The sequence below is a fragment of the Photinus pyralis genome, unplaced genomic scaffold (genome assembly GCF_008802855.1).
Source record: "Photinus pyralis isolate 1611_PpyrPB1 unplaced genomic scaffold, Ppyr1.3 Ppyr1.4_LG2, whole genome shotgun sequence".
Classification (NCBI taxonomy): Eukaryota; Metazoa; Arthropoda; class Insecta; order Coleoptera; family Lampyridae; genus Photinus; species Photinus pyralis.
The window spans coordinates 10,322,664-10,342,749 of record NW_022170403.1 but is presented as its reverse complement, the minus strand read 5'-3'; the positions used below and the strand labels follow the sequence as shown (position 1 = coordinate 10,342,749).

At 34.8% G+C, this 20,086-nt stretch overlaps 1 protein-coding gene across 1 annotated transcript; it reads left to right on the top strand.

Annotated features, from left to right (window-relative positions):
• The first annotated feature begins 6 nt into the window (after positions 1-6).
• On the top strand, positions 7-1,471 carry LOC116164766. The gene is made up of 2 exons (XM_031478985.1): positions 7-495; positions 551-1,471. The coding sequence occupies exons 1-2, from the start codon at positions 300-302 to the stop codon at positions 1,414-1,416; spliced, it is 1,062 nt and encodes a 353-aa protein (XP_031334845.1). The 5' UTR covers positions 7-299; the 3' UTR covers positions 1,417-1,471.
• Positions 1,472-20,086: the final 18,615 nt, after the last annotated feature.

Genomic DNA, 20,086 nt, shown 5'->3' with positions numbered 1-20,086 from the left:
TACCGTGTGTCCGTTCTCAAACTCGAACATAGGGATTTAACATGGAGTTGAACGTTTTTGCGGATTTCTGCTCGCCAACTTATTCTACAGAAAAGGTAATGGTATCATTGGAAAGAGAAAATTATTGCGCATCCACTGATACTAACAACAAGACTAAAAATTGAAATTGTAATGAAAAATTTTAAATCGTTTTGATTAAAAATTCGACAGTATTTTCCAAAACATAGTAGGCTTGAAACAGTTTGTTTATCAATAAAAATTTGACGTTTACGCTTTTGTGAAACTGAATTTACGGAAAGATGAATAATTATACCAACGAAGAAAGAGTTTTTATGGTAAAAACCTTTTATAGCGGTGTTAGTTTGCGAAGAGTTCGAGATTTGTTTGCCGTTGCGTTTAATACGAGACCGATACCATCAGCAAGTACCATACAAAAATATGTAGAAAAATTTGAAAATCAGGCAAATATTTCAGTAGAATCAGAAAGTAGGGGTGGTGAGCATTACAAATTTTATTTTAAAACATGTTCTAAAATGACATCATATCATAGGATATCGACAAGGGGATGACCGCACAGAAGAGCAAGTTTTGGCGATGATAAATGCAGACCCAACGTACAGTTTGAGGCAAATTTCCCATGAAACTGGTTTATGTAAGTCGCGGGTATGGATGATATTAAAGAAATACAAATATCACCCTTATAAACCACAATGTCATCAAGAGATTTTTTATGTTGACGAAGAAAGTAGGAGTGCATTTTGTTATGAGATACAAGAGCGCGCTAACAACGATCGCCGCTTTCTATCGTCGATATGCTTCACAGACGAGTGTACCTTTACCCTCAATAATGAACCCAATGTTCAAAACACACGTCATTGGGCTCAGGAAAACCCTAGGCTTAATATTTCAACCAGAACTCAGTATCCTCAAAAAATTAATATCTGGGCTGGGATTTTTAATCATAATATTATCGGCCCATTTGAAATTGAAGGAAACTTAAATTCAGAAACCTATTTAGATCTTTTGGTAACAAAGGTAGGACCCGCATTGGAAGACGTTGCAAGAGAAAATCAGGAGATCTGGTTCCAACAAGACGGCTGTCCTGCGCATTTTGGTTTAAACGTTAGACATTTTTTAAATAATTCATTTCCAAATCATTGGATTGGTAGAAGTGGTACCATAAATTGGCCAGCCAGATCTCCAGATTTGGCACCTTGCGACTTCTTCTTGTGGGGACACCTTAAAAGTAAAATTTATAAAAGACGCCACCCAGATATTAATTCTTTGAGAGAAGCTATAGTTACTGAATGCGCGTTAATTACTAACAGGGAGTTAGCGAATGTGCGAAATAGTTTTTACAACCGACTGGGATATTGCTTAGCTCAAAACGGGGGGTTATTTGAATATTTACTTTAATTTGTTTTTCCTTACTAGTATTTTTGTGTATTTTTAATAAAAATCGTTCGAAGCCTTTATTGCTAACATACTATATTGGTGTATTATAGAAATAATTGCCAAAAGACTACGAATTGAATACACATATTAATTCCCTATGTTCGACTTTGAGAGTGGAACCCGGTATATCGAAGACGCTCAAAGCATCTACAACTTTTCAATGTTAAAATCTATACCTTAAATATTAAGCCGAGTATTAAGCATAATGCAAATATTCATTACACGAAGGTAATAGTTGTCCTAAAAAGATGAATTGTGGTTTTGTACCTAAAAAATCAAAAGTATTGGAAATAGAAGAAGTCGAACGATTTATTACTGAAGCTCGAGATGAAGACTATCTCCTGATTAATGTAAACTAGTCCTTAGTTCTCTTCCCTCTACTGTTTTCAACCCAAAAAAAGACGTTTTATTATTATTATGATTATTATTTTTAGGTAGCGTTCGAGGGTAGCGTTGGTAATCGACTTTTGTGCTGCCTGTCGTAGAGAGGAAGATCGTGGTGATCTAATCATCATTCATATCCACGATCGAAAACACATAAACCGCGAACCGCTTGCATTACGGAACAATCGTGGCTAAATCTTGTCCAAAGTACCGATCTTTACGTCCACCGGGAACTAAAATCTATTCAAAAAATAAGTGTACTCAACAACCTGTTGGCATCCATACTTTCGGGAGCATTCCGCTAAAACTGCGTCTTTCCTTAAATTAGAGAATCCCGGTGCGTTCACTGGATGAATGGACACTGCTTCAGCCGTAGTGGGCTACTATTAGCAGGCCGAGGGGCCAATGTCACTACAATAAAGCAGCATTGTAGTTGGAAAAGTACAGTGATCGCACAGTCCTACATCGAGGATTCCTTAAAAGCAAGGTCTGCTATTGCGAATCAATTGGTAGGACAAACCAGTTCAGCCACGCGGTCTACAAGGATGGGCCCTGTTTCCACTGATAATGAAGACGAAGCTGTGCTTCTAATGCACATATTCAAGATGTGCAATTATCATCTGTAAATGCAAATTTACCTACCATATACTTACGCAATTGTCAGAATAGCACAATTACTTTTAATATTAGTAAGTAGGTATTTAGGTAAGCGTAGAATAAGATTTTTATACAACACATAATGAGCACAATTAGTTTTTAGTAGATAGTTTATGTTTTCTATTAATCAAGACACATTTCATTTACGTGAACCAATTTCTTAATAATTTATTTTCATTGTCGTTATTATGTGCACACTTAGAACATAGTTTAAAGTTAGTAGTTATACCCTTTCATTATAACCTCAAAATAGAATATAGGTTAACCTTAAACCAAAGATCATACGTTACAGAAAAGGTAATATGATTTCTTAAGGTCAAAGTCTAGTTGTTACACTTACAAGTGAAGAATAATAGAATGAATAAACAATGATACTTCAATATAAATATTTCAATATAAATATAACTCAATATAGGTAATAATTCAATATAAATATAATGGCAGAAACAGATTGAAGGTCACTGCATGTTTTGCGATCCGTCAAGTTTTTCAACGGCATCGGGTCCTTCGTGAAAAGTTTAGTTAACATTCATATGCTCAAAATTTGATCTGTTCACTCCTTTACCCTTAAATTTGCAAAAAAAACCCTTAAATCATGCACCGATGACCTCATCAGTGAAGCATTTTTATGGTGATTTTGAGTTAAATAGGGCGCGGGCACATCCGTGAGGGGTCTTAAACTTTCTAAAATTTCCAGCCGCATGTGTTGGAAGCCTTTTGTCCCCACGAAAAATATTTTCCTTAATTTAATTTCCTTAAAATGAGAATTTTCCGCCATTTTAAGAAACCTAAACGCCAAACTGATGGAAGAGTCCATTTCAAGGTAAACAAAGGGGTGTCCTAGGTCGGGACTTTATTTTAACGAAAATTAACACAAATAATATGAGAAACTTAACGCGAGTAATCGTCGAAATTGTCTTTTTAGAGCATTAACTTAAGCTTTGGGGTTGGTAAAAATCAGCGAGGGTGTTTTTAACGCCAAGTATATAGCCACATACGACCTAAGTATATTTTCGAGGTTTAACGCGAATTTTCTCATTAATACGTACAGTTGTGCTTCAAATATGCATAAAGTACATTCGGACTTCAGTGAAGCTATGAAAAATGCCCTGAAAAACAATAAAGTTTTATGTGTATGCATTACACTTTTTTGCACAACAATGCTGAGCTAGCCAAAGGCGAGTTCGGCACGACTCTGGCCCTCCCTTAGACTCGCCTCTCTACGTCCACGGTGGCAAACGACGTTTAACAACGGCTAAACATCCACTACATTTTTTTGCAGACCAATGCCGAGCGAGCCGAAGGCGAGTTAGGCATACCCCGCGTCTTCTCTTAGACTCCCCTCTCTTCTTCCACGGTGGCATATACGACGTATACCAACGGGCAACGGCCAAACAGACATACTAAACTTTTTCAATCATACATCCGACCTAATAAAAAACGGCAGGTTTAAAAAACAAAAACACGTTAGACTCACATTGTGTAAGATACGATAAATTGAACTAAGCGACATCTGATAAACAAACGCGGTTGAATCGAAATGGCGGATGACTCAAAACGACTACTCTTCCCCTACAAAGTAAGGTGATTTAGGACTTACGATTCTTAACCCACGCGCTTTATGAACTGTACTAACTGCCAGCTGCCTTTAATTTCAATCGCTCTGGTCGATTCATAAACTGCGTTACTCGCTACGTTATGATATCAATTGAAGGATTGATCGACTTCTTGAGGAATGTATAGGTACGTAGTAACTGAAATAATTCGCATCCACAATATCGGTAAACATCAGTAGGTACTTCACTATAATTCCACACCCGTTTTTAAACAATGCCGCACCAAAAATGTATAGAAACATTACAATTCGTGTTTGTGCGGTAAGCTGTACCTTAATTTTTTATTCAATGGCTGTACCTATTTACGGTGGTAACGGCTAAGCACATCTCAGTCTACTTTTATATTCTTAGTTATCTCCACAGGATAAATTAACAATCGGGTAGCAACCAGTGTGTAGCAATAAATCTGTAAAGTGAAAACGTAATGTTTGGTGTGGAGGTCTGTAGCAATACTGGTTTAACTTTGCGAATTTTCATTATCATTCTCTGGTGTAGGTGCAGATTGGTTAATCTGTGGTGTAGGTATCACTATTTAGTATCCAAGGTGTTTGTTTTTGAGGTAATAAATACAATTATAATCCAAACAAGAATACGCAGTTTGATGCTGAATTGACAGTTGCCAAAAATCGTCTGTCAATTGTCTCTCACTTCTCGGTTCTACCAACTATTTTTTAGTGTAATTTTTACCGGCCGAGGCCGAAAAATGATAACTTTCCCGACGAGTTTCCCGACTTTCCGGTCGAATTTGACTGCGAAAAACACACCTTTGAAGGACGGAGGTACAAACAAAAATCATTTTAGACACAAAACCGACTTTCCAGGATATTCATGATGTATGCCACCAATTGACCTTCAAGGGAACTGCTGTCGCGATACTTTACTACCTCATTACGTTTCCAAAGAGATAAGGAAAAATGAGAATAATATGGAAACAAATCAACTCTTGCTTCACAATTAATAAAGGCGGATTTTTTATTTAAAAAAAAGCAATGATAACAAAGAATAGATATTTGACAAATAGGAGTTTTGATAAATTAAAATTTTAAATTACAATGAGCGGGTATAGTAATAGTACTAAGAAAGGCCGGATAAGCAGAGTTATTTTCTGGAGGAAGAAACTGGTTCGCCTAGCATAAATTTTAAGTAAACACATTTAAGAAAATTACTTGCGGTGGTGTCATAATTTTTAAACTTGAGCTTTCTTGTTACATCCGCGTTGTTTGGTGTTAATAAAAAGCAAAAAAGAATCCTTAATGTAATCTCCCGGAAATATATACGTGTATATATAACAAGTCGTACATTGTGGTAATGACTATTTTACACGGACAGTGTATCCACCCTGCCGCCATCATTCTCATGTTTTGTTATGCCTTATATACGCAATATAAAAATGGAAATTAAGGTTGGAAGTAAAAATAGAAATTTCCCAAGCAACTTGAACTTTTGGGGTCGAAATTTTATCTGTAGCAATTCTAAGCACGTTTCGTTTTAATCCGATCTTGCTTACAGTTTCTTGCGTGGTGGTTATTAAAATAAGAACAAGGCACGTAGAAAGCGGTTTCCACGTTTCCAGAAAGTATTGCGGTAAACAACAATTTCAATAACTTTAGAAAATAACATTCTTACCGAAGAGGTAGTTACGAACGTCGGTGAAAATAAAGACAACGAAAATCGACGCCAAAAAATCGTTACCTCTAACAAAAGTTAAACATTGTAGGGGTGTGTTGGAGCAGTGCATAACTAAACGGGGTGCATTGATTAGAGAAACCATAAAATTAGGGTAATAGACGTACGCTTGGTGAAATATTTAGTTATGGCGCAGTGTACAAAATTGAGAAGGCGAGTTGCTCTTTAATGCTTTTCATACACAATGATAACGCCGTCTTGTAAAATATAGCATCAAAGCTTAGAGGGAAAGTACTTACCCTTTCAGACGTCAAATGGTACACATAATGAAAGTTGTTCATGCACACGTTTTATAAATTCCTCATAAGACACGTTGATCCTTTTCCCGTTAGGTTTTACGTAACACCATCTACCACGCCTAATTATATACATAACTTATTATCCTTCGAGCAAGTGGGATTGTAAATGAACGATTCACTTACCTAATTCATTATCATTTAGAATAAACGAAATTATAGTCATTTAAGAATGGGAAAGAAATAAGATAAACTTTAATCTTTATGGTCCTAAAAGGGATTTTAACAAGGGGTTGAATTATTAAATAAGGCATAGTTTAAGTATTCCTATAAATTCAAAACAAAAGCTTGAATATGAAAGTATTGATTACAAGAGTGGATGTCATTATCATAAATTTTCTGTAATTTTCCGTTGCATCGCTACATTATCACGCTGAATAATTTACTAAAAAAATTTTATGTCGCTGCCAACTATGTCAACTTCTTTGTAGCGTGTGGTGTTGTGTCATTATATGTAATTGTGGGGAAATGTACTTCATTTCATGTACTGTTTAAAATCTTTACCAACCTTAAAAGTTCAAGTACATTTTAAGTAAGTATATATCATTTTCATAGAAAATCATTGCGTAATCGACAAATAATTATTGGAACGCTTTACCGCATCCTAATTTAAATGTTTCAATCTAGTAAAGGTGTTTAAAACAGTTACTAAAATCTTGACAGGACTAAACATTTGCCTACCACAAAGCTCTTTATTCGAATCACTGGCTCGACTGATTGAGACTTTATTTATACGATTATATTATTGTCTAATTATTTCTTAACCAGTGATTATTTGAATGCAAATGCAGTAGGTAATAGTCCATTCCGATAGGAAATAAGCCCGATCCGTTCACAGATGAACGAAAATCTACAATTGAAAACAATGCGTTAACTTTGAAAATAACTAAAAGTCAGTACCCGAGAACAAGTAATTACCTTCATCTGCAAAAAATGTCTTCATTGCACTATCGATTTCGGTGAAAATCCATCATCAAGCGACAGACCGTAGCGTCTAAGAGTTAAAGCTTGGCTCTATTAAATTCTGATACGCTGGGGATCGATGAGGCCCTTACACTAATATTGATACTCTATATAGGGAAAAACCCTGAGAAAAACAGTTTAAAAAATGTAACTTGGAGTTACAAAAAATTAATGACTTCATTAAGAAAACTACGAGTAGAACTAAAATTTTCATTTTATATCTGACTTGGCACTATCAACTAAATAGCTGAATTTCCTTGTAAGTTTTCCATGTTCACATAAATTACCTATTAAGGTATAATGCACGTTCTTGTTTCACGGGTATTAAAATGCAGTATAATTTATTTTACCTCCTTAAACGTAACCCAACTAATACAACAACGGAGTTTCAGCTGGATATTTACCGTCAAGTAATACGAGTAGATAATTAAGTTTTTGCTATACTAAAATACATTGATTTTGCATTTTAAACAGACACGAAAATTACCGACTCTAGATACAATCTGTTCTGTTACTAGCTTGTACATAAATACATGTGCATGTGCAAGCGGTACATGCACCACATCAATCAGTATTATGGAACATGTGTACCAATCAATGAAAGCAAAGTGTTTTAACAAGTTTGCATAATTTACTACTAATTCTGGTTTTTGTATTATGATTTGCGTGAATGCTTAATCGTGGGCAACCGTACGTTATAAGCATAAGTGTTGGGATTTATATTATAAGATTAATTATTTTAAAAGTGTACTATTTAAGTAAAATCAATTTATTCGTTACCGACGTCAATCAATAGTTTTATTACAGTCATTTTGAGTAGTTTATGGTAATTGCCTTATGAAAGCATTAGTCACGCAAACGGTATTGATATGTGTGGATATATGGCAATATCGTGTTTATCGTGGATTTTTATTGTCGTCACTGGTGGAATGTAGTGCACAACCTCTTCAACAGAACCCGTCAGTTTATTAATGTACTGCACCTTCCTGTATATACTTCTAAAACCATATTATTATCTATCTTTTGTTCGTCCAAGGCACGTATTTTCCAAATAATCATAATAATAATTTATTTGGCATTATACAGATTAAAAGTAATATATATATATATATTATTAAGAATATATAACAAAATTATTGACTAGTTAGCCTAAGCGTATGTACATTATAAAAGGAATGGTTTTGATGGCTCGTCAATGATTTTTTGAATTTGGAAAAATATAAAATTTTTAAACATTTCAGGGACCATGTTTTATAAGACGACCTGCGCTTTTTCGACTCATTCAATTTATAATAATATGGTATTTTTAATTATTTGCTTCTCATGTAGAATAGTGAGGGGCTGATAAATTTCTGATACGGTGCAGTACCTATATCGGGTGCCGATCGAGGTGGCGATTATGTATGGAATATCGTATATATCTCGGTAAATATCGAATGTATACAAAATTTTCTATATGAAAGTTATTTAACATTTTATTTTCCATAATAAGGCAGCACTCAGTTGTTTTTATTTCAGAAAACAAGGCGCCGGCGCCGTTTGTGTCATAATTAAAACCGGAAATAATGTAGACAAATTAACAAATATATTAGAAAAATTAACAAATATATGAAGGTTTACTCTTACTAATAATATATATTTTCCTAAATAATATATAAGTATATCACATCAAAAGTGAATATTTTATAATATGAAAACTTTATATATTTTTGACCAAACTTTATATATTTTTTCGTTCACTGCGGTAAAAATATATAGAAAGAGTGGTTCCACCGATTCACAGTAGAGGGCGGCCACAGTCGTTTTCCTCCAAATAGAATCTACAATGAATACTTCGTTGTGGCGTGAACTTGTTTTTTTGGAGTATAGAGATCGCCGATCTATGCACCAAAAAAACAAGTTCACACCACAACGAAGTATTCATTGCAGATTCTATTTGGAGAAAAACTAACGACTGTGGCGCCCTCTACTGTGAACCGGTGGAACCACTCTTTATAAAGTTGGGTTAAAAATATATAAAGTTTTCATATTACAAAATATTCACTTTTGATGTGATATACTGATATATTATTTACGAAAATATATATTATTCTGAATAAAAGTTTATATATTTGTTAATTTCTCTAATATATTTGTTAATTTATCTACATTATTTCCGGTTTTAATTATGACACAAACGGCGCCTCATAGAGTAACGCAAAACAAAAGTTATACTTATTTGAAAATTGTGCCTTCGGGTTACAAAGTGCCCCCCCCCCCCCCCCCCCCCCCATAACAAAAAATAACGATTTAAGTCAAATTTCTTCACTTTTGTAATTTGTTTAACTTAGATCAGGTGTTAGAAGTAAGACACATGATGTCAAATTTGCGTGTTTTATAAAAGGTTTTATAAACACGTTGCGATAAGGAGATTTATGAGGTGAAAATTAATCAGCGCATGTGTTTTATCGCTGTCGTGATTGCCGAATTATTTGAAAATTCATGAAAGAGTTCGTTTTATAGTGGAAGTGGTGTTTCCTTAAATACTGGAGACGGCGAGAAAACGGGGCTTTTCTTTGCTTTTTCTTTCGCGACGGTTTGAGAGCGTGAACTTTACTCTAAGGTTACAAGCACGCCTGTATATTGAAAACATAATTCGTCAGTATTGTAATAAAGAAGCAACTTTAATAAAAGATTGAAGTTATTACATCGTTAAGTAAAGTAGTAATAGTTCGTTGAGAAGTTTTCTAAGGGTACTGTTCGTTATCCGAAAAAGTACGTGTGTGAGTCGACCAAGCAAATTGTTGCATAGTGAAGCCTTTTCTTTTCATTAAACGTTAACAGTGTTCTATCGTCCGGAAAGCCACCAGTATTGTCATTAAATTCAACAATCCAAGTTTTGTCAAGTACAGGGTTATCAAGAGCAAGTGATGTTTTCTGAAACTGTCGCCCAGTGTTTTTTTGACAGTTTTAAAATCGCCAATTTGTTACGACCAGATTAATTGGATTATTTAATAACTATACTGTAAGTAATTAAGATGTTTTTTGTAATTTTAATTGGCTATCGGCGCATTCACGCGTGGTATGGGTATAAAGAAGCTCCGAATAGTTGTCTTTCTTTCAGAATTTCTTTTGTTTTGCGGAATCAATTTTTGTCTTTGTCAATTAATTAATTGTGTGTTAAATCGAACCCATTGTGAGATCTGGATAGTATTTTTGTGCCCAACAGTTATGTCTAAAATTGGTATAGTTAATTCTGTGGAATTTTTGGAGGTTGATCGAAGCTACTGAGTCGCTCAAATTATTAATTTGAAGTCGCATTGTGTCAGGAGCAGACATCTACGAAGAAAATAATTACAATTCTAAATTTTAAAGGTTGTTTTGATTTGAGCTAGTTGGACAGGTGTTTTGTGGGTGGCTTAGTGACCCAGTGAATTTTGTATCAGATTTGTACATCGGACTTCGTGAAATGGCAATGTGGGCCAAAAACAAAGAAGGTCCTTTTGACATCCCCATAGTTATGAACCGAATTGCATGATATTCAATATGCGCAGCGCATAGCTTTAGCCATATAAAACGCACCATTTTTTTGCGACTGTTACTGTAGAGATGCACTAATAATACCTAAATTGATCTTTCCGGAGTATTGCTAATAAAGACAGGCAAATTGGCAATATGTGACGCCCATAATAAAAACCACCCAGTTGAAATGTGGAACATATTTTGCTTGATACATATAAAACACCTACAAATGTTGGAAAATTTTCAATTTAATTAAAGAGCCCTGAGTTTGAATAAAAGGGAGATGAAAAAGTGATAACAAATTCATTCCTTGTATGTATAGACAATTTCGCTGTAACAAAGCAATTTCTAGAAAAGAAAGGTACAAAAGCTAAATAAACAAGCTCCTACGAGTATTCGTACGAAATGAATGCATTATTTTGAATAAAAATAAGAATTTACCGCAAAACTGGTAGGTTTTGCATCAGCACTTACGTGAAAGAGTCTTTACGAGCGCCGCCATTCCACTGGCATTGCAAACTGCAATTAATATGGAAATGTAACGAATTACCTCTTGCAAACTATTTTAATTTATTTAATTGCGTCTGATAAGTGGCATTGTTGCTTTATTTTAAAGGGAAAACTTTTTAAATATGCACATCACCGGATTGAATGCTAATGTATTCGAGTTAAAAGGGAAGCAAAAACTTTTTTACTGTAAAAGTTACAAATGTAGGATAATGACTCCTCTAGGAGTTCTAATTAGCTTTCTGTATAAAAAATGGATAAGGAACGTTAAAATTATGTAGATGTACTATTCGCTAGAGACAGCGGTGTACACACTTTGCATTTCAGTGAAAAAGAAGAAATTGTAATTGCCACGAATTCGATTGTATTTTTTTGCGAATTGGAACACAGACACACAAAGGATAATTATATGTATTGAAAAATGGAGATAATGAACGCAATAATTCCAGCTATTTGGGCCCTAAACGAGCATAAATTCTGCAAATTCTGTATTACTATAAGATTATGCTCATATTTCATGTTCCTATATATAATACGAAATAAATGCTGCAATTTATTCTGCTGTATTTTCATTTTATCGTGCCATATGCTTTATAACCTTATATTAAAACTGTGAATCGATATAAATACATCCAATCACTTACATATATGAGAAATAGAGCTTTAAGAGAGTATTCGTTCTATTTTCTATACACACCATTTTATACGTAAAGTGTACATACAAGAAGCTACATGATAGTGAAAATTTATGACTGTCGCTGCTGGTTGGGACGAAATTTATTTATTACGTACCATGTATGTATATAAACAACTTGATTATACTTTGAACCACAATACAAGGAAACTTTTACATGAAATGTCCATGCTTTGTCTGCTAAGTTAATTAGAATATCAAATAAAAAATTCTTAGAAGTACTTTATTTTGTTCTCTTGCAATATACCTTTTCCATTTTAAATTTAGCTTTTGTAGGTTTTTATTTTCACACTACCTAACTTTTGCCTTCTTCGTCGTAAAATGTAAACCTTATAATTTTGTGTCTATCCTCTGAATGTATCCTACAAAGATTGTTTCAAACGCCTTTTCCAAATTTAAGGTTCATCAACTTTAAAAGGAGGTTGGATTTGAGAAACGAAAAGAACCTGGAAGCGATAAATTGCGCGTACGTTTGAATGTGTCCCTATCCCTCACTAGAGAGAATTTAAGGATTAACTTTAAAGTGAAATTAAATTTTTTCTTTCAATTGAAGGAAAATTGGTAATTCGTTATTGTTTCCCATTGTAAACTTTGAAGTGCTTATTTTCCTTTTGAATGATAGTTGCCTCCACTTCTGTAGTTAAACCTGTTCTCATTTAACTTTTGAACCCTAAGAGTGCGTTTTCTGTGTTACTAAAATTTGTCAGATATTCCCGCATAAATTTCTTCATCGGGCAAAAATATAATTATAGTCGGCATCATTGGCAAAATGTTCCATTGTAGTGGCTTATGAATTGCTCCATCTTGAGAGTTCGGTGGCGTTATTGTCCATTGTAGCTCTCACGATTTTCACCGGAGTGAAATTTGTATTGTTTTACATAAACTTGTAATTTTAAACAGATGGTATATTAGTTGGCAATTTGGTGCAATTTGGTAGCCTATGATGAGATCCCATTAAAGGAGAAACTTTCTGGAAAAGTATGTAAGTATTTTGTTGTGTGAAGTTCCATTCGCCTGATGTTTTACAATAGATCTGATCAAATTGTTTTGGAAGTTCTCATCATTGAGCAGTAAGGAGCAATTGATATAGTATTATTTACACTCCGATTACAAAAAAGTGTACCATAATATTGCCAAAGCATCGTCCCTATTAGCCAAACATAGGTACACAAATAAACAATAATCCTTCAGAATGTATCGCCAAACGAACCTTTTTGTCAGAGGGGGCAGCCATCACCGTCAATTATTGAGCAGAAAAAGTATCGAGCAGATGATTATTCGGCGGACAGCTGTTGAACCTGAATTATCATGTGTTAATACTGCTGATGCTGTAGAGTGTAGATGTGACACCCGGGTTGGAAGATTTGAAGGGGAATTGGTATGTTGTATTAAAAACCGATGTTAAAAATGTTGCAGTATCGAATGGTGAATCGTGGGCTTATGTGGGTGTCCTTCGAGCACCAATTATGTTTGTATGTAGAACTGGACGTGTCGTAAACCAGATGGTATAGCATGACGAATAAATTTATTATTATTATTATATTATTTAAAAAAATTAGATTTAGGGAGGTGGTAAAAATCACAGATATTTTAGTGCTTCCTAAATTAAGTCAGTTGCTGATATTGGGGGTGAACTTTTGGACTGGTTGTTCCAAACTTATGGGCAAATGAGTGGAAATTTTCGGTTGAAGGTGATGAGCAGATACGTACGGTAGATATCGTGAAATCTCGACAGAATCTGGACCAAGTCATCGAGGGTTACCAGAAGATTTCGGTTGAACTGGTGGTATCCCCAGCCTTGTTAAAAGTAATCGACGTTGAAGGAGATTTTGTGTAGACTATCGCCAATTAAATAAACTCACTAGGTACGATGCTTATCCTCTGCCGTACATTTCAAGTATTTTAGACAGATCAAAAGATGCTTGTTACCTGTCGAGACTAGATATTAAGTCGGAATACTGGTCAAATATTCTTGATAAGCAATCTCGTCCTTTAATTGCATTCTCGACACCGTCGTGTGGGTTACTTCAGACTCCCGTTTGGTCTGCATACAGCACCATCAACCTGGCAAAGGTTAATATAAAGAGTTGTGGGGTGGGTTTGGAGCCCTATTGCTTTAAATATCTAATCGACATTAAAATTGTTACCTCCACTGCCACTTCAGCATGGGCAAAGTATTTCGCTTGCGAGCCGCAGAATTAACGTTAAATAAACTAAACAAATACAGAAAACGAGCTCTTGGGTATGGCTATAGCATGTGCAAAACCAAATTTTAAACCTGATGTTAGTTTTGCTTTTATTTAAAGCGAGATTTAAAGTGTATATGTATGAAATTTCATTTAATTGCTTGCATAAATAAGAAAGTGGGCACTGCGCATCCTGCACAAAACCAAATTTGGAAAATGGCGCTATATTTGCTTTTATTCCAAGTGGCTATGTATCAAATTTCATTTGAATGCCTTCATAAATAAGAAAGTTGGTACTGCGCATGCGCAAAACCAAATTTTGAAACTGGTGTTAAATTTGCTTTTATTCCAAGTGGCTATTCATCAAATTTTATTTAAATCTCTCCATAAATAAGAAAGTTGGCACTGCGCATGCGCAAAACCAAATTTGGAAACTGGCGTTAAATTTACTTTTATTCCAAGTGACTATGTATCAAATTTCATTTAAATTCCTCCATAAATAAGAAAGTTGGTACTGCGCATGCGCAAAACGACATTTTGAAACTGGCGTTAAATTTGGGTTTATTCCAAGTGGCTATGTATCGAATTCTATTAAAATGTCTCCATAAATAAGAAAGTTGGCACTGCGCATGCGCAAAACCAAATTTTGAAACTGGCGTTATATTTGGTTTATTCAAAGTGCATATGTATCAAATTTCATTTAAATACCTTCATAAATAAGAAAGTTTGCAATCCAGTTTGTAAATGGTCGAGATGCGAAACGGCACTGTAAATGTTGATCGATTAGGTTCAATTTTTGGAATTGCGTTTTATATGGCTAAAGCAATACGCATATTGAATTTCATGGAATTCGGTTCACAACTCACGGAGATGTCAAAAGGGCCTTCCTTATTTTTTGGGCTACATTGCCAATTCACGAACTCCGATCTACAAATTTGATAATGAATCCACCTGCATGCAAGATTTCATCGTAATCGGTATATTCGTTTATGAGATGCTAACGGACGGACAGACGGACAGACACCGCAAAATTATAAACTCGCTAGGAAATCATTAATAAGGAGAAATGTCAGTTCTGTAGGAGCGAATTAATGTACCTTGGGCATGTTGTAAATGAGTATGGACTCCAATTTAACCCTGACAAAATCACTGCGATCTTAAATATCCCTACGCCGACGAAAGGTGCCGAAGTTCCGGCTTTGATTGGAACGGCCTCGTGATACAGGAGGTTCATCCTGAACTTCTCGACGTTGATCCAGCCGCACACCGAGCTACTAAAGACATAAAAATTTAAATGGAATGAAGTACAGGATGATGCCGTACAACAGATCAAAAACTGCTTGGTGTCAGCTCCAAATGTATCTGTCCAGACTACACCAAACAATGCGTTATCCAGACTGATGCAAGTTTCTTTGGCATAGAGGCGGGTTTGAGTCCGCGGTACCGGGAAGAGGTAATCTACTATTTATCAAGATCTCTCACTAAGCAAGAACGGAAGTACTCAAACGCGGAAAGGGAGTGTTTAGCGGTACTGTGGAACACCGAGAAACTTCGGCTCTATATTGAAGGAACTTAATGTAAACACAGACCATTGGTCCTTACTGTGGCTGACGAACTTGAAAGAACCTTCGGATAGACTTGGTCGTTGGAACCATCGTCTTCAACAATACTCTTTCGATTTAATTCATATGAAGGGCAAGGAATATGTCGTTCCGGATATGATATCTCCTTCCGTACCGGTTGTAGACGCGACTAACGGGGAAAACATCATGCAGAATAAGATTAAGGACATATGGTATCGTAATATGATCGATAGAGTAATTGAGAGTCCGTTGAAATACCCTGATGTACGCGCGGGTTATGCAGAGGTTTTCTAAACATATCGCAGAATCGACCAACATCATTTCTGGCCAAAAATGAAACCTGATATCTTCCATTACTTTCGAAGAGACACTGTCTGTATGGCTGCCTATATCCGTATTCTCTTCCATTGATTGCATGATGCTATGTAAACATACTTAGTGATGAGGTTATAATGAACCGATGACGTGCGCGCAAACTAAGGAAAATCCCACTATAAATTAAGGATATTTCCTTCAAAAATATCGGCCAAGTTTTTATTTTGAAATATAATTATTTATTAAGAAAATTTGTAAAAGGAAATGTTATTGAAAAAGAGGAAGCATCGTAAATTTTTAAATCAATATATTCAAAATGTTACGCTAGTTTTCTGCTTAATTAAACAAGTAAATTACTCATTTAACTATATAGAAATTTGAAGAAAATTTCAAGAAAGAGAAGAAATTCTACAATAAGTAATTGGCCATTTTGTCCTAAATACCAAGTCGGGATAATAAAAACAAACTTTTTGAGAAATTTCCAATTTTTTAATCAAAATCCATACGTTTAAGTAAGAGAGTTCAAAATCTTTAAATGAAATAAGAAAGCTTAATTCAAAGCTCACCTCTTTGTATAATTTTAATTGACTATGAAAGTGAGTCTTGTGGATGACGTATATTTTCGCCATTAAACGCATTTACATAGAGTAAAACAAAAACACAATAAACACCAATAATTTCAGTTTTTGTAAATTCAACGGCCACAGCAGTCACAATACTTCCATGCGAGCATTTGATTGGTCTAGAGTTACTAGACCTAATTTATCTAGAAATCTTGACCTGCCATGCTCATATTCTCACAATTTTAATTTAAACGTGCAACCCTGCGGTAAACCGTTGCGTTAAATATATGGTTACATATTACTCGAAATCTCATTCACACCTCTTCAAATATATGGCGACTGCATATATTTTACAATTTTGATACAATCACAGAGCAACAAAATTTGAGATGAAGGACGTTAACAAGGAGTCGATGATATCATGTTAAACCATATCGGGCCCATAGTCGAATATCACGTACTGCTATCACCCTCGTAAATGAAATTGGGCACATTTACATTCAGCCTACATTTGACACCGGAAGGATAGCAGTGAACGTACAAAGTTGACATTATGTACTCAAAGTTAAAGTCAAAAAATGTTGTCCCTATCGCAGTCAACCGCCACTATACCAACTTACTTCAGTTGCAGCCAGGTATTCCCCAAGAAATTACAGCTAGAAAAAGGTTCAAATGTTTGCACAATACCTTAAATGGCATAAACTAATACACAAACGCCATAATCTTTATTTTTGTGTTAGTTTCACAGGCCTCTCGCTGCGACGCTGCCAGATTTTTATGAAACGTAGGTACGGCTTTTTTTTCACCTATATCTAATTACTTTTGGAAAAAAGACTAATCTTTAAAAAAAGCCATTGCGTTTATTTAAAGTTGCATTCTATGAAGATAATTTGAAGCAAATTATATACAATTAGAACCTACTTTGAAATTCAAATGGTTGCCAGTGGCATAAATCGCGAATTGCTTTGGGTGAGCGTACGCAGTTGATTGCACAAATCGCCGTGTCTCGAATTTCGCAATTAACGTATGTATTAATTACAGCAATGGATTATTGAGAATGTGGGGAAAGTTAATCATCCTTGGGTTTTAACGGCTGGAAACTCTAAAACGAATTTTACATATAAATAGTGCAGAGCATCGGTTAATCAATTTACTTCTGTAATTAAGGGCATAAAAATTTGCAATTTAAAGTGGCAAATTTCTGGTTTAAAAAGCCAAAGCGGTGTAATTAAAATTGTTAATCATGCCCGAGCGAAATTGCTTTCTATTTAAAAAAAGGTCCTCGGCAATATCGATACGTTTCATTATAATTTTGTTTTCAACTTGAGCCAATAGCAGGGTCATCGCGTTTAATATGTTTTTCTACGCATTGTAATGGATAATCATTACCTTCGATAGTGCAGGATGAGACTGCCAAAAAAAGAGCGGGAATAAATAGTTTTGTTTTGTTCGGAAGGACAGATAAAACTTTATGGAAACTGTCATTAAGTTCGCGACCACTTATGTATCGCTTTTAACTGCATGGCGTGATATCGCATCCTTTGAAAGAAACGAAACATTGGATGCCAGCTAATGTAATTACATTCATGCTGATGTCTTTGTGTTACTTGCACCGTCTCTAAATTTTTCAACGAGCACTTATGCAACCATGATTTGCACAAGTTTATTAGGAAATACGATAATTAAGAACTATGACTGGGATTATGCCCATAGTAAGCAAAACACATACACGCTGACAGATAATTTATCATGCCATTAATCTTCTCGTTCTGTTTCAAATTCAATATAAGTCCTAACGATAGTGCACCTGTCAACCATTTGCAATGGTAGTTCTACTAACAGCTTTCAAGAGCGATTTTAATTATATTAGAAACACAAAAATGATTAATGAATCGTTCGCACTGCCCCATATTTCGTGTAGGTAATTTATAATAATAACTTATCAACACCTTCTACATTGAATTACTGTGGTACCTATAATTTGAGTGTAATGGAAATTTCCTACATTCGTATATAAAAAAAGTATCTGCAATCAGCACCCGGCTATGATTTCGTAGTTTTAACGACAACATAATAAATAACCTACAATTATATGTAATTTTCACTTATAATTGCACAAGAGGTTTGTATTTTACCGAGTAAATTTGGGTTGTTTAGGTAATGAAAATCTGTTGCCTAGCAATTAGACGAGAAAAACTGTCAACTAATAAAAATGCGACACCGCAGGTGGAGCATTTTTAGGTTGACAGTTTTTCGAGTTCAATTGCTAAAAGGAAACAGATTTGAATTGCAACAACCCAAATTTACTCGGTTTAAATACAAACCTCGAGTGTAATTCGGCAGGACAATTTAACGAACAAGAAATTCACCATATTAATCAATTATTGACAGACGTCAAACTAGTCATATGGGAAAGGATAATGCGATAATTGGTTCGAAAATGAATAAGTGAAAAAACCACTTGTGCATTTGTCGCTGGAAAAGTTGCAGGTAACTTTTGCCGCTGTCAAAGTGACAATTTCACTGCGGCTTATGCGATTTTTTATACATGAGTTGAATTGTCAAAACAAATATGCAGTAGTGTAACAAGGCAGCCAAAGGCCTCAGTGCAAATCAATTATGTCGGCTCCCCCTGTCTAGTAAGGAACATTCGTGTATGTGCACATATAATAATCAAATGATTTCATATTTCGTGGCAAAACTGTAAAACATGAAGCCTTTGCATTAGAGCAGGATAATCTTGGAAACCAACCAAATACCTAGTGCTAGAATATTTAAATACCACATTATCTTTCTCATTTCCTAACATGAGAATTTAACAATTTAAAATCATGTATAGTTAAATCGTTGAGTGAAGTTAATCAGAATCACTCAATGGTAGCATATTAGGTATGTTATAATGATAAAAAGTGCGCCTGGGAAGTGGAACAATTCCGAAATACGAGCTAATTTGATTCCAAAGTATTTATTTTGTATTTATGCAGATTTTATTTCACACTTTTGCTCTAAGTACTGTATGTTTCACGGGAGAACCAGCTCCATAAGCCCCCAGTTTAAATCGGCGCTTGATTTAAGCATCGTGAGCTATTTTGTCCGTTTTATAATCAGAGATTCCTTCTATAGTGAATAATTTTCGGTTTTTTTTACTTTGTAACTACGACGACTCGTAGTAGTGCAGATGCAGACCTTTCTGTATTTAGGCGAATTGATCATTTTGGCTGATTAACATTGTTTATTTTCACATATATATGCATACATCTATTTTTTTCTTGTATGCTACACATATTCAGTCAATAAAGTTCAATTATTATTATTATTTTTTTAATTTCTCACTTTTGTGGAGTTATACCTATCACTGGACGGGTGTCAACACCAAGTACCACTGATACCTATTTTGTTATTTTTATGGCCAGTGTAGAAAAGATCGCACTATATTGCATGTTTTGAGGATGGTGGATTTTTGTAGTATTTGTAGGTTTGGTGTAAATGTGATGTGTGTGAGACCTGTGACAGATATAATAAAGGGAAGTATTAAAACTTTTATCCAGTTTCCATATTCTTTGGACTTCTTGTGCGAAGGGTGTATATTTTTCAATTTTTTCTTAGTGTTTTTTGTGAATGTTGTCGTTTGATATGCTATCTATTAGGTATGTTCTTTTGTTATGCTTGTCTGTGTATGT